Source organism: Camelus dromedarius, chromosome 34 (genome assembly GCF_036321535.1).
Source record: "Camelus dromedarius isolate mCamDro1 chromosome 34, mCamDro1.pat, whole genome shotgun sequence".
Lineage (NCBI taxonomy): Eukaryota > Metazoa > Chordata > Mammalia > Artiodactyla > Camelidae > Camelus > Camelus dromedarius.
This window is the reverse complement of record NC_087469.1, coordinates 19,832,277-19,855,620: the sequence shown is the minus strand read 5'-3', so window position 1 is coordinate 19,855,620 and position 23,344 is coordinate 19,832,277. Positions and strand designations below refer to the sequence as shown.

Genomic DNA, 23,344 nt, shown 5'->3' with positions numbered 1-23,344 from the left:
GCGCCTACGCGAGGAGTCGGGACTACAACTCCCAGAGAAGCCGGGGACGCGGCGCGCGCGGGGCGAGGGTGGTGGGTCAGTGAGCCCGGGAGCGCTGCGGGGCGGGCTGTGCGCGATGGGGGCGTAGGTAACGGGGGAGGAGTTCGCGGCTCGACCCTGGCTGTCTGCTCCTCGCTGGGACCCCGGCCGGCCGAGCGCAGCCCTCCGCCCGGCTCGCGCGGGCCTCTGGCGGACACAGTCGCACGAGGCGCTGTCGGGCGAGGGGGAGACCATGCCGAGACCCCGGAAGAGGCTGGCGGGGGCTGCTGGGCCAGGTGAGCTGCGCGTCGACTGCAGAAAGGCAGGACGTTTCCCCAGGCCTGTTTAGTGCCGGTACATTCCGCCCCTGCGTGTGGGGAGAGACCTCGGGGGATTGTTTTTCGGTGCGATATTCCTAATTGCCCTCTATCTTCTCCACTCTACCCACCAAGCTCATGCCCAAGGCCCCTTCTGCTTGTTAGTTCTTTCAAGCAGTAGCTATTTGGTAAGCACAGAAGATCGGGATACAGGCTGGCACGTGCTGAGGCCGAGCGTGTACGGTTCCTGCTCTCAGGGGAAATGCAAACTTGAAAGGGCCTGGGAAACTGGATTGCTAGGGTTGTGCGGGCAGGGAGGAATCAGGGAACGCTCTGAGAAGGAAGAGGTTTTGAGTCCAGCCATAAAGACTGCAGAGCTTCTTGCAGGCAAGGAAAACGAGATGTCTTTTTTACATTCACAAGAATGAACGGCATTCTTAGTGGAGGAAGAGCAGGAGCAAAGCAACTAAAGGTGGAGAAAGTAATGGCAAGGGTTTCAGGTTGATGGTGTTTAGACACGTGCCTGTTACCTCCAGTGGGACCACTGGAAACTTGCAAGGCCCAGAGTACCAGACGTGGAGAATGATGGCTCATGTGGAGGCTGGACTCAGTCCAGAGGCGGGTAGGATGGTCATTAAGTGGGACTTCACATAGACCAGAGCGACAGGTCCTGATTGTATTGGATGTGTAATCTGGGACACATCCCGATGAAAGGGACATCTCATAGGTAATACACGTTAACGAAGTTACAGTTAGGGTCACACAGAGCTTAGGATTTGTCATATAGGGTAAAATATAATCTTTACAATGTTTACAAGGCTCTATGTGAACTGTTTTATTCGACTTCTCTTGGCACCTTCAAGGAGTAGAGAAGAGGCAGGCCACAGAGCACAGTGAGCAAGAACCAGAAGTCTGAGATGAAGATGGTAATAGGTGATATTTATTGAACACTTGTGAGTACACCAGGCTATTTAACCATCAAAACAAGTCCTCGGAGTGCATGTTCAGTCTCCTCGCTGGAGAGAGCAGCCGGAGTGAAGGCACAGGAGAGTGAGGGAGAGAAAGCACTCACTGACTGCTTAACAGTTGCGGGAGGTGTTCTTGCCCACTGAGCAGGTAATCCAGGAGACAGCCTGTGAGGAGGGCGTTCTTGTCCTGTTTTTGTAGGTGAGAAACCCGGGTTCAGCAGTTGAGGCGCTCCTGTTAGTAACTGACACATGCAGGATTTGAGTCCAGCACTGACTCCAAGGCATGTGCTCTCCTTACAAAAGAACATTCTCTCAGTCAAGCAAGACAGCTCTCTTCTTTTTGCCTCTATTGCAGACAAGAAGGGGCCAGAAGGAAAACGTGCCAAAACAGAGGCCCCAGGTGAGGCACTGGCCAAAGTGGAGAACTCCAGCCTTCAGAAGACTTCAGCCTCTAAAGACTGTGGGGAGAATCTAAGCAGGTACTGGCTGATGAAGTCAGAGCCAGAGAGCCGGCTGGAGAAAGGCGTAGATGTGAAGGTGAGGTCGGTGCCTGCCTCGAGTGCCATCACCAGCTTCTCTTGGAAGGGTAGGGAGAAGGCAGTAAGGAGTGAAAGCAGCAGGATTTGTTACCAACAGCTGTCTGTCCTGTGATCTCCCAGGGCAGGGGTTGGAGACTTTCTGTAGGAAGGTCAGATGTTGCTGTTGTAACTCTCCTCTTGTTACAAGAAGGGGGCCACAGACTACATGTGTCTGTGTTCTAATAAATGGTGTGGCCAAGTTCCACTGAAACTATGAACATAATCGGGCTTGTTGCTAGATCTGGCTTGAGGGCTGGGGTTTGCTAACCCTGATCTAGGCAGCAATCTTGGTTGCCTTTGTCTTGCCACCTGCCATGCTCCTAGGTGTCTGTCTCCCTGCCAGCAGCTGGTCTACATTCAGGGGACAAATGTGAATCAATCATCATAAGAGCCTGGAGAACACGTAGAGATAGTACAGAAGAGATACATATTTCAATGAGTGAATACGAATAACAAGAGGACTACTTTATCATTTGGGTATCCATTCAACTCATCTCCTTGAAGAGCAAGGATGAGGGGTAACATGAGGCTTACCTGCATCTGCCCAGTATAAGTGGCTCTGCAGAGCTGCTTTCCAGCAAACTACCTGCTTCCACTGCAGCCAGCAGCCCCTCAGTGTGGGGGAAGAAACTGTCTCCTCCCATGTGTTCTTAGCAGTTGGCCCAGGACTGTTGGGTGAGTGACTTGGTCTTCTCCTCGCCTAGTTCAGCATCGAGGACCTGAAAGCACAGCCCGAGCAGACGGCCTGCTGGGATGGCGTTCGCAACTACCAGGTGAGAGGGCGCGAGCCGGACCGCAGGCCCGGGGAGGTGAAAGCCTGCCTCCTCCTTGCGACTCTTTCAGCAGCAGGACCTCTTGGCCAAGCTCGCTGTTAACAGGTGTCTTCGCTGCTCTGGCTGCACGCGGCTTTCAAGTGCCGTGTTCTAGCCAGTGTCCCGATACGAGTCTGGGCACAGGGCAAGAAGTGAATTGAACTGGGGGGAGGCTGCAAAGGAAGTCTCACCTAATAAAAGCAGACCTGACTTCTGGGCTAGTCTCTTCCAGCCGGTGGGGAGGACAGTTCTGTTGTCTCCCCTGAACAGGCCCGGAACTTCCTCAGAGCCATGAAGCTGGAGGAAGCAGCCTTCTTCTACCACAGCAACTGCAGAGAGCCAGGCATCGCAGGACTCATGAAGGTCAGTCACACGGGGTTAGCTACGTGACAGAAGGAAGCGCGCCCTCCCCACCTGCTGTCGCAGGAGTGCGGAACGGGGCGGGCCTCCACTTCAGGCCCCACTGGCACAGACCTCTCCATTCACTCAAGAACAGGCCCAGTGGTAGCTCTTCCAGGCAAGGAGTTACCGGGATGAACCTGCCTGTAGGTGGAGAAACAGTGGCACCAACAGTCTTTAATACCTGGTTTAGAACATACTTCTAAGGTTTTTGTCAAAGCAGGGCTGATTTCTCTGTGGTTACTTCCCGGTATCTGAGCCCTTGTTGGCTCAACAGCATGACAGGTGAGTGAGAACGGGCAGGGTAAGAAGTGACAGTTGGACTTGGATACTGGCCATGGAGCTGACTGTGCAGGTGAACGAAGACTTGGTTCTGGTTTCAGATTGTGAAGGAGGCTTACCCTGACCACACACAGTTTGAGAAGAACAGCCCCCATTATGATCCATCCAGCAAAGAGGACAACCCCAAATGGTCCATGGTAAAGACTACTGTTTTTCCTATTTCATGAGAGGGACAGGATGGACAGAGGGAGGAAGGAGGTCTGGGTGTCTTCAGGTCAGGGTACAGAGCGCAGCACGCTCCCTCGGGGGCTCCCTGACTGGAGGGAGGGACAGACCACGGGCAGCCAGGCCCACAGCACCTCCTGCAGGCAGCTGAGCCCCCCGGGCAGGCGAGCTGGACGAGTCTTCTTGCCCCTCCCACCGTCACGTAGGTGGATGTGCAGTTTGTACGGATGATGAAGCGTTTCATTCCCCTGGCTGAGCTCAGAACCCATCACCAAGCCCACAGAGCCACTGGTGGCCCCTTAAAAAACATGGCGCTCTTCACTCGCCAGAGACTCTCGGTCCAGCCACTGACCCGAGGTAAGAACGGCCCTTTCCTTTTGACCTGGGACTCCCCAGAGAAGTGGCTCTGTCCCGAGGGGCTCGGCGCAGCAGTGCTGGGCACACAGGGACACGCCTGGCTCAGCCACTGGAGAAATGCACCCCGCTTCCCTGTGGAGGGAGATGCCAGCCTCGTTCTTCCCTTCCTTCTCGCCCTTTTCCATAGAGGAGTTTGACTTCATTCTGAGCCTGGAGGAGGAGGAGCCGACTTAACTGACTGCTGTTGGACAGTACAGGGTGTGAGGCGTGCTCGCTGTGCTCCCCTGGGGTTGTGTCCAAGGGTGGGCTTGGTGTACTCTTCTCAATAAAACGTTAATGTCAAAGTTGGAAGCTGCTCTTTTACAGCAGCAGTGGGTGTGGTGGGACATCTCACGTCCCCTCAGCGAAACGCAGGGCTCCCCTGCCGCCCTGCACCACAGCACGTGCCCAGTGTGGGGCTCCATCTGGTGACGTCTGCTGAAATGACTCTGTTCTTCTGCCCCAGCCTTCCTCATCTGCCCCTCACGTATCTGGCCCCATCGGGGTTTAAACCAGCAGTTTCAGGACAAGTTGCCAGATGGGGTGAAACCAGAATTCCTTTCTCAGCCACGTGCTTGTCTACAACAGGCCTTGTTGTTCGCCAGGGGCTACAGACATAGAGATGGCAGGTGTCATGTGGGTCTGGGTGGGGGTCTCCCTGTGTGTGCAATGGGGCAGCGTAAGGAGAGACCACAGATCCTGGGGGACCAAGGGCACGTGCCTCCGAGCCCAGGGCCTGCTTTAATTAGACAGCTGAAACAAGAGTTCTTGGTTGAAAACACAGCCACTGGAAAGACGACACGTCGAGATACTTGTGAAAATCCCCCAGGGACGGGGACCTTGGAAGGAGGGGCAGGGATCTCCCCATGCTCCCTGGATGGACAGAGGGGCACAGAATGGGGGCACGGGGAGAGCAGAAGGCCTGGCCTCTGCACAGCTCCAGAGTCAGAGCAAATCCGGTCTTCTGTTCCCTCAGGACAACAGAGGACGGGTCTGAGATGTGGGGGAGCTGGGGAGGGACTCTGCTGTCAGTTGGGAGGCAGAGGCTCCACGGGACACCAGCCAGCATGGGGGCATGGGAGAGCTGAGTCTCTGACCTGGCGGGGACACAGCCCTGCCTTCTTCACACACTTGGGGCCCGACCCTGATGGTGTGCTGCTGGGGGGTCCTGTTCCTTTCCTACAGGGCTGTGCTGCCCCAGTCCCCCTCAGGTGCCACCCGTAGGCATTCCCTCCAGTCAGGTCTGATCCACCAGCCCTGCCCAGTCAGGGTCCATGACTGCACTGATTTCTGAGGAAAAGAGGGGTCCCCATGTCCCACACTAACTGAGAGGACACACAGGAACCAACCTCTGTGCTTCCCAAATGACAGACCTCAGACTGCCAGACAGTGTACTTGTAGGCCACTGGGGTCGGCTTGGTCTTTCTAGAAGGCAGAGCAGTTCCTGGTCTCAGTGAGGCAGGAAGGATGTCCGCATTAACACAACAGGCCTGGGCCCAGCGCGACAGGGGGCCTCCCCCTCCTCTAGCCCGGCCAGAACGTCCATGCAGGGGGTTTGTGTGTTTGTGCCTTTAAAGAAAACCCCAGTGGTCCCCAACTCTGGTCAGTCATCTGGTGGAGCCGGCAGGCAGAGTCACTGTGACGCTGTGGCAGGTCTGCTGAGGCCCCTCCCACATGGCCTGTAGGGAAGGCACGGGCAAGAGCCTGAAACCCAGCCCCAGTTCCCATACACGAAATGGAGAGCAAGGGGATGCGGGCCCACCCGGGAGGCAGAGGGGGCAGGCCCTTCCTGGGACCTCCTCCAGGGAAACAGGCACCTGGCTGGGGCCTCAAGCAGCACTGAAAACCTCCCACCTCAGGGCTGCCCTCTGCTGCGCACAGCACCTCACTTCCCCACCCCTGAGTCCCACCCTACTGCCATCCACACCCGACACCAGCCCCAGGTGTCCCTGTGCCCAGAGACAATCAGCCACAGGCCCCACAAACTGTCCAGGATGGTACTGACAAGAGTCTACAGAAGATGGAGGAGCGAGGTGCCGGGTCCCAGAAAGGGGGGCTTGGGGAAACCTCAGAGCACCACACCTGAGACTCCCGAGGAGGCAGCTTCCTGGTCTGGAGTCTCCCTGCTGCCACTCAGGACAGGGCAGGCCTGACGCCGCTGCCATGACCTCAGGGACAGGAGGGGAGTCAACGACGTGACCACCTGGGCCCTGCTGGCAGCTCTGAGTCCTGGGGCGGGCTCTGACCTGTCCCCGGAAGCTCAGAGAGCCAGGGGCCACGGGGCCTGCCCTCCGCACCCCGGGAAGGTGTCAGGCAGCCCCACATGGAAGGCCTGCAAGTGGCTCTCTCCCCAGATGCGACCCTCCCTAGTCTAACGTCAGCACAGGAGCCCAGAGGGACCACTTCCCAATCCCAGCCCCTTGGGTTCTTCAGAAAAAAGAATTTACGTCAAAAACATGATTTGTTTTCAGGTTGCGAGTAACGGGTCAGCTGAGCATCACACTGGCCTGCCCTGGGCACCAGCGTCTGGCAGACCAGCGCTCGGTGGAAGCCCAGCAGCTCGCAGCCCTGGGCCTACTGTCTGCTGTTGCCGTCCGACAGCTGGCCGGGGGTCCGCACCTCCCCCAGGGAGGTCGTGCCCTCGAAGCGCTGCGAGGCGATGGCTGCCTGGTGGGACATGCTCTTCCGAACGATGTCGCCCTTCCGCCACAACACCACCTCCTGCAGAGTGGGAAGAAGTGGTGGGGGTGGGGAGATGTGAGGTGGTAGGGAGACGCGGTGGGGCGGGGAGGGGTTTCCCAGGGGCTCCGACATCTTCCTGGGGATCTCAGGCAAAAACCTCTGCTCATCTCTCAACAAAGACAGCAGCTGTCCGTACCCCCCAGCCCTGGGGCTCCCGGGGACGGCGTGGCCGGGAGGGCAGAGTGGCCACAGGGGCTGGGTGTCAACGGGTCCCTCGTCCTGGCTGCGGGGCTCTGGGTGAACCACCACTTGGCACAGAGACTAACCAGCTGTCTCCCCGGCCCACCTGGACCTGGTCTGGCAGGATGCCCCACCCCCGCCCAGGCTCACCTGCTGCTTGAAGTAGCGCCGTTCCTCCTCATCGATCAGCACCAGGTTGAGGTAATAGCGCACCGAGAACTTCTTGTTGATGTCCCGCATGGTCGGGGTGAGCTCGTAGCCTGCCAGGAAGAGCCGGATCGGGATGGACTCTCCTGCAAGGACAGGTGAGCATCAGAGCAAGGGGTAGAGCGACCCCCACCAACACTACGCAGGGAGGCGCCGGGCGTAGCAGGGACCCCAGGCCCAGGCCTTCTGGGACGTGGCCTGCTGCCTGCTGCCCACGGACTGGCTGAAACAAAGACATGGCTCAGCCATTCTGTTCTGGCCCTGTCCTGTCTAACGAATATCCTCTGCACTGAGACCCTACAGAGACAGTGCAGCAGTGAGTGCGGACAGCACAGGAGGAAGAACAGGGCGTCTGCAGACTCATGCAGTGTCTTTGCGTTGGGGTTTGAGAGCCTGTGGTCAGACCCCCAACTACTCATGTGCCCCTCCCTCCGCCCCAGGGAGCACATGCCCCCTCCCCAAATACGCCTTCCCCCTGATGGGCTGGCAGGGCTTGGTGGTCTGCAGAACAGAAAAGCCTTGCTCTGGCTCCAGCTCCCCAGTGATGGCCGCTTGACTAAGTCTGGTGCTCCCGTGGCCTTGAATCTTCTCACAGAACTAGGAACTAGGAATCTAGACTACGTCATAACTGCAAACGCCTTCCTGCTCTGAGCCTCTCCTAGTGCAAGTTAGGGCAGTAACTGCTGGAAGTGCAGAGTGAAGGTAAGCATGAGCCTTCCCCACCGCATGCTGCCCATCGGTGGTGCAGGGAGGAGGGCCCCCACCGCCCCCTGCAGGCTGGGAGCAGATGGAAGAGTGGTTGGGCTGGCTCAGCCCTGTCCTGAGGACCCAAGGGTCTGAGAAGCCTAGACACCACTCCCTTCAGGGGGACCAGGCAGGATAAACAGAACAAGGCCCTGGGAGCAGCGGGCGCCCCAGATGGAAACACATCCTTCGTCACAGCAGCTGCAGAGCCCAGGAAGACCGTCCATGCCTGCTCCTCCCAGCAACCACCCCCATCTGTCCTGGAGCCCCCACGGCCGCTGGAGCCCTGGGGGTGCTGGCCGGGTGGCTGCTCTTGGCAAGCAAACTCAGAGAATGAGTCATTTCACCTGAGCTAGAACTAAGGCGAAGTGACTCTTCTGCTGTAAGCTCTCGCCCACTAGCAGCAAAGAAAGGATGTCAGTAAGAAAAAGTAATAAAATGTTCAAACTGTGTCTGCTAAACTAGCACTTTTCAAACATGTTTTGTTTTTCAAGAGGCATGACTATTGAGACGCAATCTCCAGTCCTAGCTCAGTCTACAGACAAGTCCAGGTGGGTCCCTCCTGGGAGATGGTGGGTGAGGGCCTCCCCACCTGCTCACTGGGCCCACAGTGCCTGAGGTCGGGGAGGTACGGGCTGGCCCCGGAAGCCCACCTTTCGTGGGGGTGCACCCCCCGAGCCCTACACGTGCCTGAGCGCAGCTCTCCCGTGGGCACATCCCCCCAGCCCAGCTCTCCCAGGGGCCGTCACCCCCCACAGCCCACCTCGCACGGGGGCGCCGTCCATGATCTCGTACTTGGCGATGGTGTCGTTCTCGTGGTACACGTTGGGGCCCGTGCCGGTCGTCTCCCGCTTGATGATGTCGATCTCCATGTGCTTGATCTTGATCCTCACCAGCAGGAAGTAGATCTTCCCCACGATGACGTCTTTCAGGTGGTATCTGCCAGGAGGAAGCACAGACACAATGTATGGCCAGCGGCCGACCCCACGTTACAGGCGCCTCTTTTTCTTCCCATGCAGCGTGGAAATAATAGCAGACTAAACAGAGCTCAACGTGAAAAGCACCCTGGTTCCCGCATGGCGGGTGAGACGGAGGCACAGCACACACCCAGACCCCTGCCAGCCTTGCTGCAGGACCACCGGGCCCATTCCAGACCCCTCACAGCGCCACCTGCAACTCCGAGGGCGTTCACCCTGCGTGCTGCGGCCCCAGCCCCTCAGGGCTTTCGCTTCCTTTATCCCTCTGGCACTAGGCATGTGTGTTTTTCAGATACCCTAACATGTGAGAGGCCTGGCCCAGCCCACAGGAACCAGGCCCGCTCTTCCTCCCTGAGCCCCACAGCACATCTTTGTGGCCCATGGTGAACAGCAGCAGGCTGCCTCCTGACTCCCCGGCTTCTCCCTGGGCCCATCAGCAGTACGGCTGCTCTGCACCAGGCACGGCCAGCGGCTCAGGCTCAGGACCAGGGTACAGGGTGCTGGCGGGGCTTCAGGGTTCAGCCTCCTGTGTTACAGGTACGGAAAGGGAGTGCAGAGAAGACAGGTAATCTACCAGGATCTGAGAAGGGGTGGACGCAGGGTGTGAACCAGGTTCCCGATTCCCAGGCCTGCGTCTCCCAGCTGTTAAGTGCCACCTTTCTGCTTCTGACCTCACTGGGGAGACCGCGGACTCCCAAGGGCATTGAGAGAAGCAGCCACTCACAGCATTTCAGAAGGAAAGCTTACTGAGCACAGACTCTTGGGTTTTTCAGATGTTTATGAACTGGACGCTCCTTTACTCCAGATGAAATCTTACGCATAAGAAACACCAAGGAGCCGCTCTAGGGGGCCCCAACCCCTGGCCCAGCTCCTCCGTCACTGCACCCTTCTACGGACCTGATCCAAACCCCTCATTTTTCGGATGAGAAACCCAAGGTACAGAGGTTTCAGGCCCTGCTAACCCGAGCCCAGGTCCCCAGTGGCAGAATAGGATGCTGTCCTAAGCTCCAGCCTGAGCACCCGCGATGCGGCCTGATCTGCAAGGGCAGGGCCAAGTCCGGCCCATCCGATCTCTGCGTCTCAGGCTCCACTTGGCCTCAAACACACTGCAGGCTGGCGGCTACAGAGCTCCTACAAGGTGGTACTACCTGCGGGCGCCCTTCACCAGGCGTGGGGGTGCTGGCAGGCAGGCACTTCGGGGGCTTTGTCCTAGGAAGGCCTGCCAGGCCCCGAGACTGAGAAACGGGAAGGAGCCTGTTGCCAACTTGTCCCACCTGTTCCATAGGTTGCCCTAGGCTCCAGGCCGAGGGCAGGGGAAAACGCAGTTCCCCCTTCACAAGAGAGCCGCCTGGCTCAGCCCCCGCTGCCCTGAGCCTCTGGATGACAGCAGGTCTGAGGTGAGGGGCTCCCCCCAGGGAGAATCCTCATTAGAGACTCTGATTTTTTTTAGCTGTGAATAGGCTTTCACGCCTACATATTAGATTCTCAGACATTTTCAGGCATGTATTATACTGGAAAGATGCTCGTGGCACATTTATGAACTGTTGGTAAGTTTCGTGATGGACAAGCACGTAAGCGTTTTGATGTTCTGACAGGAAGCATGGTTTCAAACATACATGACCAGTTAAAATAATTTAAAGGCCTTTATCAAAAAAGCACCAGGTACTCTTTGCTGTGATTCATTCTGGCTCAAGGCGGAGGCAGTAAATGGTGTTTGTTTCCTCGCTTTTATTTCTAAGCACACACTGTACACGGGCTACAAATGGCAGTGGGGTGGTGTTCTGAGATTATTCTCATCAGTGGGAGGAGACAGCTGTGCCTAGAATCCAGAACAGATACCTTAAAGTCAGCTGTGCTGGACCCGGGAGGACATCATAGACATCTGACTTAAGCTTGCCGTCTTAACGTAACGCCGTGTAGTTTAAGCAGAACGACGTTGTTTCCTGCTCAGCCTACTTGAGCAGCCTGGTGCACACAGTCACCGGGCCACTTCTGCGGTGTCCCTGCCGCCGGTCCCCACGAGCCCCCACGCAGCCGGGCCCCTGGCACTCACTTGGACTTATTGTACTCGAACTCGATGTGCAGACAGTCCTCGATCCCCACCTCCATCTTGATGGAGGAGTTCAGCTCCGGGTACGTGCTCAGGGTGTGAACCACGATGTCCGTCTCCTTGACCACGTCATTGAGGCGCCGGCTGATGGTGGCTCGGAGGAAATACCTGGAGGAGAGGGGCGTGCGGTGAAGGGCCGCTCCCCGTCCCTCGCCCAGCCGGCCACAGGAGTGCTCTGGACAGTGGGCAACTGGGGGCTTTGCATTTCTTTGAGAACTCACCTCTGGGGACCCTCCTCCCAGGAAAAGGGCACTTATACACAAAATTCTGCAGTTACAATTCCAGGGAGATCAGAGTGCCTCCCCCAAGCCGTCCCCGCGCCCAGGATGCTGCACGAGTAAAGGTGACTTCTCTGCCTACACCTGACGGCGGGCTGCCCCTGGTTGTGGCCCCGCCCGCCGCCTGCGTGCACCAAGTACAGGCTCTATTTCCACGACTGACTCCTGGCTCTTTGGCACAGACATCTCACCCTCTAATGTTTGCATACCATTAATTTAACAATATTCGAATGATAAGTAGTTTTCAACCAGCCGTCCCAGTTAAAAGAGAGGACTAGGTAAGGGAGAAATTAAGTCAGCAATTCAGCCAGGCATAGGACAGACAGACAGAGCATCCCGGGATGCTCACAGTGCCTGGCAGAGATGGGAAAGCAACAGAAAAACTGGAACACAGGGCAAGTGCTCACTCCAGTGCAGGATCAAGCGCTGCAGGGCACTGGTTTGTTCAGGAGGAGCGAGCCTTAGGAGGATAGCCGTGGAGGGTGGGACGCGGTCTGAACAGGGATGGTCTTGGGCCTCAGCCTGGGGTCCTGGGGACACGTTAGAAAGCAGTGGCCCTGCGGGTGGTGGGCCAAGCCTGACTGCTGGCCAGGGCTTCTGCATGGCCTCCCCAGCACCCTGTCCTCATGACTTAAGTCTGTGCCAACCCCCAACCGGGGAAGAAACGGCCCTTTACTAAAGCCGGCTAACCCTGCCTGGTCAAGCAGTCAGGTGTTGATGGAGACAGCTGAGCTGCCCGCCCTCACCGCCCCCAGGACTGCTCCAGCCCCTCTGACTGCTCAGGCTCTCGGGTCCCTGCCCTGTGGAGACGTGGCTTCCACGTCGAGACTCACAGCTCCCTCTCTTCTCTGCCCCATGCTGCTCAAGTAGGGAAAGGACACATGTCCCTCCCCCCAGCCATGAGGCTCACTGGAACTGCCCAGGGCACATCCAACAGGAAACTGCCCGTGGAGAGGGACACAGGGTCGACATTTTCAAAGGCCCCCAACTGGCTCTAACATGGGACCCTTGGTAGAGAACTACTGGCATTTTGACCCTTCAACTTTTCCAACATTTTCAACACATCCAACCTCTCTCCCACTAAAACCTTTTTCCTTGGAGTTTATAAAAACCCATCACCATCATTCAAAAGTTCACAAACGATAAACACCGGAGAGAGTGTGGAGAAGAGGGAACCCTCCTACGCTGCTGATGGGAATGTAGTTCGGTGCAGCCATTATGGAAAACAGTATGGAGATGCCTCAAAAGACTGAAAATAGACTTACCATATGATCCAGCAATCCCACTCCTGGGCATGTATCTGGACAGAACTCTAATTTGAAAAGCTGCATGCGCCCCAATGTTCACAGCAGCACTATATACAATAGCCAAGACGTGGAAGCAACCTAATGTCCATCAACAGATGACTGGATATAGAAGGTGTGGTGTATTTATACAACGGAATACTATTCAGCCATGAAAAAGAAAATAATGCCAGCACAGCAACATGGATGGGCCTGGAGATCGTCATATTAAGTGAAATAAGCCAGAAAGAGAAAGAAAATTACCATATGATATCACTCATATGTGGGATCTAAAAAAATGCCACAAATGAACTTATTTACAAAACAGAAACAGACTGCCTGGGAAACTTTCACGTTCTTCCTCTGCCTGTGTAATGGCAACGAGCTCTCAATCTGGAGCACTGACTAACGTTCCCATCTTAACCTGCTCTCTCAGCACGAAGCCAAAAGTCCTCCTCTAATTGGACACTAACATGTTTCTTTTTCACTGTGGTAAAATACAAAATACAGGTGCTGAGCACGCACCCCAAACAGGCCCTTCTGCAAGAGAACTCTACTGAGCTGAGGGCACCAGGCGGCAGCAGACACAAGACAGACCCTGCAGGCCTGCCTGCCACGGCCCCGCGGCCCCAGAGGTGACCAGCGTCTGCAGAGCACACCTTGCTGCACCCCCCTGCCTGTGCCTCCTGCAACTTGCCGCCCGAGAAGCGCGGGTTGTCTGGCTACTTCTCTGCACAACTGCTCCTCCTCTGGCAGGACTCCGCGAGCCCAGGTTCTCAGCACCCAAGTGCTGGGCCGAGTGCTGCTGGATGTGCGGCACCCGTGGGGAGGGGCCTGTCCTCCGCCACTCTGATCTGCAGGGCCCCAGCAGACAAACCGAAGAGTGAAGGAAGTCTCTTCCTCTCCAACAACAGAGGTAAGGAAACTGAGCACTTGAGCCATTTTCAGGTGCACACAGTTCAGTGGCATGAAGTACGTTCGTGCTGTTGTGCAGCCAGGCCCACCTCCACCTCCAGCTGTCCTTCGACTTCCCCAGGTGAAACTCTGCCCCGCTAAACACTGGCTCCCCCAGCGCCACCCTCAGCCCCTGGCAGCCACTGCCTGCTCTGTCTCCGTGATTTTGACCAAGTGCCTAAAGTAAGTGGACAGACTGTGTTTGTCTCTGTGTCGGGGTGACGTTCTCAAGGCCCGTCCGTGCTGCCACAGCATCAGGACCCCCGTCTCTGATGCTGTTGGCTGTGCGTCTGTCTGGTCTATTCACTCGTCTATGCACAGGCGGTGCCCACCTTCTGGCTCCTGTGGACAGTGCTGCTACGGGCGTGAGTGCACATAAATCTGTTTAAGTCCTTGCTTTCCCTTCTGGACTTACACAAGCGGCACTGATGAATCAGATGGCAATTCTACTTTTAATATTTCAAGAAATTGCCATAGTGTTTTCAATGCTTCTCTTTCTGACATAAAAACATTTCTGAGAAATCTACTGCAAAAAATAAATTAAGTAACAGTACACCCCAGGGCTGAGCTTAGGTGATGACTAGCTCGCCCTCACTGCAGCTACTTCTCTAAGTGCGATCAGGCAACGCTGTCTGAGTGCAGCAACCTCAGTGCGGCAACCTCAGTGTTTAGACCTCTCTGCAAAGACCAAAAAAGGAGGCTGCAGTTCCTCTCCTGCTGGGAGGGGGAGACCAGGGAGACAGGAGGAGAGGGAAGACCCTGCTGTAGCCCAGAACGTCCCTCACCCAGGCCTCAGGTGATAACCAGGCCTGGAGCCAGGTGTCCAGAATACCACCACACACCCCGGAGTCAGTCCCCATCTTCAGAGTTTCCGAGACTAGAACAGTAAAAACAATGCCATGTACTTAAAGACGGGTAGTAATTTTTTAAGAACTTGTCACACTGTGTTACATGCTATTCTCTCATCACCCCAAAAGCTGGAGAGGGCAGGTGTCCATTTAGAATCCAAACCTATTCCCCACTTCTCCAGCGACAGAGCTCAGGACCACACCTGTGTGTAGGGCTGCACAGGTGTGTGGAAAGAAGCTGCTGGACTTTCAGGAACTTGACGTATCAGTCGTTAAACAGCATTTACACTTAAATGACACATATTTACAGTGAAAAGAATGACTAAGTCACTAAAAACAAAAGTATCACATACTAGGACCTGCTGCTTCCTTCCTAATGATCCTGGTAGGTCCCGGCTCTCTCTGCTCTCGGGGGCACTCCCACCCGCTCTGCACAGGTGATGCTGTGGGGGGCTGTTCCACGCTGGGGATATCTACACTCCAGAAACTGACAACCCTACAGACTGGGCCCCCCCACCCCGAGGGCCCTGAGACCAGGCACCCCTGCCTCGGCCACCCTTCTCCACACCCACCAAAAAGCTCAGAAATGGGCCGCGTCAGGTCCTCGTCACCCAGGGTCCTTGTCACCCGGGGTCCTTGTCGCCCAGGGCGGCTGCCGAGGTGGGGGAGGGGGCTCGACTTACCGCAGCTTGACGTTCTGCCCGGTGTAGGACTCATAGGGCTTCTCCACGTGCGTGAACTCAAAGTCGAAGGCCTGGGACTGGGTGATCTCCCCGGGCCGGGCCAAGTCTTTCACCAGGGACACAAACTCGTGGTGGTTCCCGCGGTCATAGTAGAGTTCTGCGGAGAGAGCGAGGCCTCCTCTACCAGACCCTGGGCTGTGAGCACCAAGCGGGGCCCCACGTCTGGAAGGCCCCACAGTCTCACTCACCACCCCATCTCCTCCTGTCCCTTCACTACGGGCCCCCTCCCCTCTCCCTTTGCACAGAGGTGCAGGGAGCCAGGATACTGGGCAGACGAGGGGGCGGGGGAAAGGGCGTAAGCCCAAGACCACCGCAGCTCCTTAAACACTTTGAAAAAACTTCTAACTTTTGAAAGCATATCCTCAGTTATTCAATCACATCATCTTTAGGACGACCTTGTGAGATACCCATGTAACAGGTAAGGAAGCAGAGGCCCAGTGGGGGTCAGTGACTGTGGGTCAGTGAGTGGCCGAGTCACAGGATCGGTGGCAGGGCTGGGATGAGAGCAGGTCTCTCGCTGGACTGGTCTACTTCTGTGAGCTGGCCAAAGGGGCAAGGATACACCCCACTTCCTAAGGTTCTGTGAGCACAGGATCAAATAGGCCCTGACAGACAGCAAACACTCCAAGTGGATGACTGCCAGCTACGTCCACCCCGGGAGAGGGGTCCATGTGGCTGAGCTGAGCAGGGTGGCCGTGCTACCCCCATATCTGAAGCCGTGGTCCTCCGACTTCTGTGTGCACCAGGACCACGGGGAGGGTGTGTCACAGCACAGGCTGCCCCCCTGCCCCACCAGTGTTTTGATTCAGGGGCTCTGGGGTGGGAACCAAGAACGTACATTTCTAATAAACCCCTGGAGATGCTTCCTGCTCGTCTGGGGACCACAGCCGAGGAGCACCGCTCCACACCTGTCCTCTCTGGAAGTTCTGGCATTTCTTTACTCCAAGCTCACTTCACCCATCTGTCCTAGCGTATCTGATGCCTGTCTGTGCTCTGCTAGTTACGTGTTAACATATGCTACACACAAGGTCTTCAGAGATAAGGCCTACACCCCCGGCTTCCTGGCACCCCAGTCCCTGGCTGTGCAGGGGGGACACTCAGTACTGACTGTGCTCTACGAAGCCACATTACAGTCAAGGTACGGCCTCGGGCATTTCCGGGCTCCAGCCCCATGCTCGGCTGCAACCTGCGATAGCAGGACGGGCCACTTGGGAGGAAGGACAGGCATGGTGGTGCGCTCACCACCAATGCTGCTGGCTGGGTGGGGACAGACAGGCTCACAGGGAGGTGTGTCGGGGACAGCCGCCCACTAAGCCTGGTCGGCATCTCCAGAGATGGGGGGGCGTCTCTTAGGGACAGTCTGAGCACTAGGGGCAGTGGGGCAGACCGTGGACAGCAAAGGTCTGACCTCCCCCCCACCCAGGATCAAAGCCCTCTTGGGCTCAAGAAACCAGATCTCTTGCCTCTCCAGAGCCAGTGCAGTGCCAGCCCTGCCCTGGGGGAGGCTCAGAAGGAGAAAATAATTTCAAGAGTGCATTCAGTCTTGCAGCCCTGGGAGCTGGCCCTGACAACCCATTCCACAGAGCCTGTTCTCCCCGGACGGTGAGATTCTGGGGAACCTGGTGCCCCAGTTCCCAATCACTGGATTCTGGCCACAGTTTCAGGGCTCGGTCCTCAGATGCATACAGCTTGTGAGGCAGCGGCAGCGTGGTGCATCCCAAGCTACTGCTGCCACTTCTGCATGAAGTCCTGCTGTATTCTGTGATCACAGTGGGATGTGGACTTCTGTGCAGTGACACTTCGATCCATCTTATGCTACAAACAATCCACCTTCTCCTCCAAAGGCCAGGTGGTGTCCCAGCAGGCAGCCCCTGGGTAGTGAGTGAGAATCCACAAAGCTGCTAAAAAGGAGATGGCAGTTCAAACTTTGGGGGGAAGCTGGGGAAAGGTGAGCAACCACACTCGTTTTCAAATCCAGTACCTGTGCCCTCAGTGAGGTAAGGAAGGGCAGTGAGCAGGCAGGAACTGAGCCACTGGCCCCGTGGCATGGGCTCCCCTACTCACACCTGCTGGGCCATTGCGACGGGAGCTCCTGTAGCTGGGAACTGACCCCTTTACTGGGGAACTTGGCAGCCCAATTCCCAAGCACTGGTTTCTGGCCATAGTTTCCAGAGACAGAAGGCTGAGCAAAGCCCCAGTGTCTGTGAATGTTAAGTGGGAAATTCCCAGTTTAGAGAGAGATGGTAAGAGAAGGGTGGAAAAATACACAGATGTGATCACACAGCCTAAAGGCAACATGCCGCAGGAGGCAGGGCCTCGGCTGCCGCCCAGCTGGACCAAGCCCACAGGAGACGGCCTTCCTCAGGGTGGCACGTCCTCCCTGCACCCCCTCACCAAACGTCACGGACGAGTGACCAACGTGTCGTCTGACTGCAACTCAACTGGGCTCTTTAGTTCATAATTTATAAGCCATTTGCAATGCTTCTGCAAACACCGTGGGGAAAAGGGCAGGAACAGCAGCTGTACTTCGCTATTTGCCAGAAGTTTGGTTTCCCCTCGCACGAACTGAAACACAGAACCCATGGCTGTCCGGCTGGAGGTGTGGGCCTCTGTTGCATCCCCAAGATGCAGCCACAAGTCATCCTTAGTTCTCCCCAATCTCCACAGGACCCCGGGACCAGCCACATCAAGCCAGGAGGAACCCATCGGTTCCTTGTTGGATAACTGCCGTCTTGGGCCTCTTTCTCTGTCCTACAGGAGGAAATGACTTTTGCAGTCAGGATGTGCTCATGGGGAAACTTGCCACCAACGGCTGGGGCGTGAATCTGCCACCTAGAAGGAAACTGAGCCAGCTCTGCCTCGGGCTCATCCCGTGAAAGCTGCCCTGAGACCTGCTGCTGGGCCAGGCTTCACACTGGTCCTGGAAGAAACCCGAGATGACCAGGGAAAAGGACCTCTTCCTCATCCCGACATTCTGGTGAAGACTGCTGCCTCACACATCCACTCAGACCTCCTGGGCCTGGAAACTCTGGGGGCAGTAGCGGCCCAGGTCGCCCACACCTAGAGGGCCGCCGGCTCTGCTCCACACCCTGCAACAATTTATCAATTGGCCAGAATCAATGCATTTCATCCCAGCCTGCTTTCTACTCAGCGTCTTACAGCTTAATGAATTAAAATACAGCAAGCCTCTGAAGTTTTACAAGCACAGGCCTGATATGGGCTGATGAATTTAGATACATTCAGTGGCTTTTTTTAAGTTTTTTTTTAAAAAATACAGATATCTCTTTGGCTTTGGGGTGCAGAATTATCTGGGTCTGCCTTCTCTGCAAGTGTGACCTTCCAATGACCTTTGTCTCCATTAGTCTCCAAGGTTGCCCAGCTCTGCATTACACCCTCCACGCGTGCTCCCCCAAGGATCCCAACTAACCACGGTCTCTCCATCTTCAGACCTCCCCCCAGTACTCCTCACGTCCACACTGCATTCTCCAAAAATGCAGGCCATAGAGTGACGTGGGAGATGCCCCAACCACACTTCGTTGGTGTCAGAACACAGACCAAGCCACTGGAAAGGGCACACCAGACGCAGGAAGAATCCCAACATGGCTCAAAAACTTACTGGCGATGACGCAGAAACACATACAGCACGGGCAGATAAATCGGGGTCAACGTTCAAACTGCAACACCTTCGAGGATGGCTCAGCATAGGATGGGCCGTGGCCCGACGGCTCTTACCTTCCTATATTCAGGGAGAAACCAGCCTCCACTGGGCCCAGGAGAGTGTGATGGAAGAAATCCACAAAAGTGAGAATGGGCACCCAGCAGCAAGGCTTCCCTTGTGGAGGTGCTTCCGCGGCCTGGAGTAGGGGCTGCACCTGCGCCGGGAGGACACGCCACAGCCTGGGTGGGACGCCAGCCTCCAACAGGAAGCAGCAGAGCAAAGCCGCACCCTCCCACTCCTTCGCTCAGATAACACTCTCAGATCTGACCACTGCGTCCAGGCAGCAGTCACTTCTTGGGCACCCACCTTGTGCCGGTCGCTGGGACCAGAGGTTAGTCACCAGACTGCTGATGGACTGAAGGCAGTCCTTGGCTTTAGGGGCTCAGAACTTAGTGAGGGAGACAAATCGAAAAAAAAAAAAAGAAAAAAAGAAAAAACCAAATTCACCAGCTTACCCAACTCGCTTGCAAAGAGGCACCCATGAGGCCTCCACAAGAACAGCAGACACGATGCTTCAGCTGGCCTGGGGAGGCCAGAGAGGGCTTTCTGCTGGATGCCATGTCTGCTGGGCTGTGAGAATGAGTGTGCTTGGGTGGAAGGGCATTCCTCCAAGACAGATGTTCACATACAAAGCGAAGATGCCAAGACTCTCGAAGGGATGTGATGTTTTGAGGGAACTACATGTAGCGGGGTGAGGGCTGGAGAAAGGCAGCTCAGGACAGAGCTGCATACTCTTCCCCTTCACTAGGGAGCCACCGAGGAGAATTCGAAGGAGTGGCCTGACAGTGCCACAACACCTTTTTGAAAGTTCACTCTTACAAAAGATGAATGGAAGGAAAAAGAACACAAAGGCAGGGAGACCAGTTAAGGGACTGCCACACACAGAAACAAGCAGGGTGGCGGCCGTGCCGAGAACAGAGAGGAGCGCAGATCCAAGGAAAGGCTGCCAGGGAGGACCCAATGGGACGCTGGGAGGAGGGACCAAGGGTCCAGACGCCTCCCAGACTTCTGAGGCTTCAGGGACCCCGGTGACACATCCAAAGGGAGAAAACAGGAGAAGCAGCAGGGCCAGGGCTGGAGCAGGAAAAGAAGGGGGTTTCTGGCTTGAGGGTGTCTCCAAGGGGCCTGCAGGGTGTCACCTGCAGGCAGCTGAAAACACGGGCATGGAACTGAGCAGAGTTCAAATTGGGGAGCCACCTGAGTCCGGGACAACACTGGACTTACGGGCGCAGGTGATGCTGCCATAGCACAGCCCAGAGTGAGAAGGGAGGGGACAAAAGTGACCCCTCTTCCTACCCGCCTCCAAAACCAAGATCAACACAGGAGCTCTTCTGAGCAGGCCTGGGCCGCTGTGAGGATTGGGGTCTAAGAGGACCGAAGCATCAGGTCACCACACAGCCGTCTCTGTAAGGACTCCATGGAGACCCTCCTCTCGGGTTGTCCCTCATGCCGGTGGGCCTCTGGAAGAGGTGGACCAGCAGAACAGGGGTCGTTAGCCTGGCATGAATGTCCTGTGGACAGTGTGCAGGGAATCAGGGGTGACATTTTAAAGATCCAGCCCCTGGAAACTTCTTGTTGGATCAAACTTAACAGGCAAGAGAAGACGATGTGGTCATCTTAACTCCTCTCGTCAGGCACCCATGGCCGGGCCATGCCCTGCGCCTCTCATACCAGTGGCTCCAGTCCTCAGGGGCCCAGCAGAGTCAGAGTCATGAGACAAGCATCATCTAACCCACGCACCCTGTCTGCTTGACCCTTAATCATGCAGCAGGCTGTCCCTCTCACTAATGCAGGTAGGATGCATGCACTTCCATCAGGAAGAGAGAGAAATTAATCACAAGAACAAGGAGGCTAATTACATAAACCGCTTCATTTCCAAGCTGTGGAACTCTTCCAGGGAAGCAGGGAAGGGAAGAAAGAAGGAGGGAAAAAAAAGAACCAAATCCAAGAGACTGTGGTTGATAAGGAGAATAATTTTGTGTTAAAACAGAAACCAATGAGCCAGGTGGCCCCACAGAGTAAGACCATCTCGTATCACCCGCACGACCAGACCTGAGAATCTGACCGAAGTTCCCCCAGTTTCATGCACAGTCGAGAAAGCAATGGAGCAGAAAACCACAGACCACAACCTCGGGGAAGTGACTCCAGCGTTGCTGGTGCCCTGAGGTCAGCTCGCTGAGCCTCCTGGTACAGAGCACACGCACACCACCCCCTGCACAAAGCATGGTCCCTTGACACCTCAGTGTTCTCACCAGGTGACTTTGGTATCACCCCGGCCTCACAGGTGAGAAAGCCAAGGCTCAGAAAGGTGTGCAGCTTCTCCAAAGTCACAGGTCAACTCAGCCCAGAGTGCTCAGGGACTCAGGAGAGCTGTCAGGGGAGCAGTAAAGGTTCTGAGCAGATTCAGCAGGGGTGCCGTTCTGGGATCCAAGGAGTTAGGCAGGAAAGTGGGCAGTGTCAGCAAGCAGCCTCCTCAACCCCTCTCACTTGCTGGGAGGGAGGCCCTGACACCGTCCCCGGAAAGGAGCATTGCTGGGTGGGGCATTCGGTTACTGCGTTGCCCCTGGGTGATGGCATACACACAGACTACACGTGCCTGTCTGCACCCAAAGGAGAGCCAAGGATCCACGCAGTAAGGAACCTTAGCACTACGGCGAGGAAATGCTGATTCTTTTGGGTTCACCCCAGCTAGCCAGGGGCTCCTTACTAGCGGTGATTTTACCTCCTAGGGATGTGAGACATCCCTGTGGCCACACTGGAAGGTGTTACTGGTCTCTGGTGGGCAGAGGCCGGGGAGGTTGTTAAACATCCTACCATGACAAAGACTCATCAGGTTCACAACGTGGACAGCACTGCAGGTGAGAGACCCCACCCAAGCAGAAGCAGGAGAGCAGTGAACGGAGTTCTAGGACATATGTCCCTTTCTAGGACATAAAAGGCCACTTGTATTCCGGGTTTAAAATAAGAACAGAAAGGTTCCTGTGGGGCCAGCCAGCCTCCAACCTGATCTCCTTTTCTTAAATACCAGAGACTGGGCTGCAGAAGCAGGCCGCACAGCCGCTCTCAGTACTGCAGGGCTCCAGAGCATCCCGCCCTGTGAAAGGGGAAGGCAGGTTCTGTGCTGGGCTCTCCAGACAGGACAGCGAGCATCCTAGGAGCTGTCCCAGGCGATCCCCCACACAGGGAGAGCGTGTGGCATGGGGTGTGAATTTTCTGCCAGGGGTTTTTCAGCCCACACAGGTTATTTACTGTGAATCTGCTCCTGAGCCAATGACAGGAGCAATTTATTTCAGGAGTGCCTACGAGTTTTAATAAACACAAGATCCAAACGGCTTTAGAACTGGAGAAAACCCGTGATGACTGGCAGCTCCAAAACCTTCTGTACCGTTGCCGCCCCTTATGTCTATTTGTGGTGACTAGTCACCATGTTTGAAGACTGATTCGGGAAATTCTATTTAATTTGGGTCTTAGGAGCGCGTTTCTTTGTGTTTAAGAAGGTGAGTCTACTTAAAACTAGTTCTAATCAAGAAGTCTCAGGAATACAGGCTGGACGGACAGAAGGGCCGGGCTGGAGTTCGCGGGGCCGCTTCCCCAGCAGCTGGGAGCGAAGGCGGGATGTGAGGGCGGGTGGGCCACCGGGAGAAGAAGGGGCGGGCGGGTGGGCGGTCTCCGCAGCCTCAGCGCGCGGCCTTGACGTGCGGGCGGGCCCAGCGGCACCCAGGCCCGGCCAGCGCACCTGCGGGTCCGGCAGGAGCGGGCGCCCAGACGCGCGCGGGGCCCAGGCCTGCGGCGGGGGCGAGGCGGGCCGGGCCGGGACCCGGGGCCGGGGTTGGGGGTCAGGGGTCGGGGCCGAGGTGGCCCGGGCCCGCACTCACCGATCTGCCCGATGAACTCGACCTTGATGCCCTGGTGCTCCAGCCGCTTGTTGGGGTTCTTGAGCGCCAGGCTCACCTTGCCGGACACCGTCTCCCCGTCGTAGAAGAGGAAGTACTTGTCCTTCTTCCCGTCCTCCGTCTTGTGCTCGGCCCGCTTCCTGCTGTCCGCATCGTTCAGCAGGATGTCCACCTCCACGCTCTGCCCGAAGCCGAAGAAGCTCATGTCCCCGCCGGGCCGGCCGGGCCTGGGAAGGCCAGGGGGCTGGACGCGGCGCCGACGCCCGCGTTCGCCGAGCCGGCGCGGTTCCCGGGCAGCGCGGAGCCGGCGCGAGGCCCCCGGCCGCCGGTGCGTGCGGCGCTCACCAGCCTGCCAGCCGCCCCGCCCGGGAGCAGCGCCCGCCGCCTCGGCCGCTCAGCGGGACGCGCCGGACTCGCCGCGCGCATGCTCACGCCCCCGCCCCTCCGGCCTGGCCGCCGCGCCGTCCGCCGGAGCGCGCACTGCGCACGCGCGCCCAGAGCGCGCCGCCCGGCCTTCCCGCAGTTGACATGGCAGCCACGACCTCCTTCCAGAACTCGGGCTAGACGTCCCCCCAAATTCAGAATTAAAGATGTCGCTACTCGATGCTTTTCCCCCCGCTTTTCTTTTATTGTTTTAGTTCGGTAGACAGTAGACGGTAGACTGCCACCCAC

The 23,344-nt window shown here is 56.8% G+C and overlaps 2 protein-coding genes across 4 annotated transcripts; one reads left to right on the top strand and one right to left on the bottom strand.

The window, feature by feature from the left end:
* Window positions 1-97: 97 nt before the first annotated feature.
* On the top strand, window positions 98-4,300 carry THYN1 (thymocyte nuclear protein 1). Of its 2 annotated transcripts, XM_010997909.3 has the most exons (7): window positions 98-314; window positions 1,659-1,840; window positions 2,586-2,654; window positions 2,964-3,056; window positions 3,476-3,571; window positions 3,806-3,956; window positions 4,144-4,300. In XM_010997909.3, the coding sequence occupies exons 1-7, from the start codon at window positions 272-274 to the stop codon at window positions 4,188-4,190; spliced, it is 681 nt and encodes a 226-aa protein (XP_010996211.1). In that variant the 5' UTR covers window positions 98-271; the 3' UTR covers window positions 4,191-4,300. The 2 variants fall into 2 exon arrangements, with proteins under 2 accessions (XP_010996211.1, XP_064338312.1); XM_064482242.1 differs by lacking the exon at window positions 98-314 and having other exon boundaries at window positions 1,553-1,840.
* On the bottom strand, window positions 1,254-23,084 carry VPS26B (VPS26 retromer complex component B). Of its 2 annotated transcripts, none has more exons than XM_064482240.1 (6): window positions 22,655-23,084; window positions 15,002-15,158; window positions 10,899-11,063; window positions 8,632-8,807; window positions 7,068-7,210; window positions 1,254-6,716 (listed from the first exon to the last, which is right to left on the bottom strand). In XM_064482240.1, the coding sequence occupies exons 1-6, from the start codon at window positions 22,875-22,877 to the stop codon at window positions 6,570-6,572; spliced, it is 1,011 nt and encodes a 336-aa protein (XP_064338310.1). In that variant the 5' UTR covers window positions 22,878-23,084; the 3' UTR covers window positions 1,254-6,569. The 2 variants fall into 2 exon arrangements, with proteins under 2 accessions (XP_064338310.1, XP_064338311.1); XM_064482241.1 differs by lacking the exon at window positions 22,655-23,084 and adding an exon at window positions 18,678-18,871.
* Between the last annotated feature and the right edge of the window lie 260 nt (window positions 23,085-23,344).

What these genes read in the sequence shown, in the direction of transcription:
- THYN1 (XM_064482242.1), top strand. Translation starts at nt 1,553, where the DNA reads ATGCAGGATTTGAGTCCAGCACTGACTCCAAGGCATGTGCTCTCCTTA. An exon ending in AGAAAGGCGTAGATGTGAAG is followed by an intron (nt 1,841 to 2,585) that starts GTGAGGTCGGTG and finishes CTCCTCGCCTAG; the next exon opens with TTCAGCATCGAGGACCTGAA. An exon ending in GGTCCAGCCACTGACCCGAG is followed by an intron (nt 3,957 to 4,143) that starts GTAAGAACGGCC and finishes CCTTTTCCATAG; the next exon opens with AGGAGTTTGACTTCATTCTG.
- VPS26B (XM_064482240.1), bottom strand. Translation starts at nt 22,877, where the DNA reads ATGAGCTTCTTCGGCTTCGGGCAGAGCGTGGAGGTGGACATCCTGCTG. An exon ending in TTCGAGTACAATAAGTCCAA is followed by an intron (nt 8,808 to 10,898) that starts GTGAGTGCCAGG and finishes TCCTCCTGGCAG; the next exon opens with ATACCACCTGAAAGACGTCA. An exon ending in GGACGGCGCCCCCGTGCGAG is followed by an intron (nt 7,211 to 8,631) that starts GTGGGCTGTGGG and finishes CTGTCCTTGCAG; the next exon opens with GAGAGTCCATCCCGATCCGG.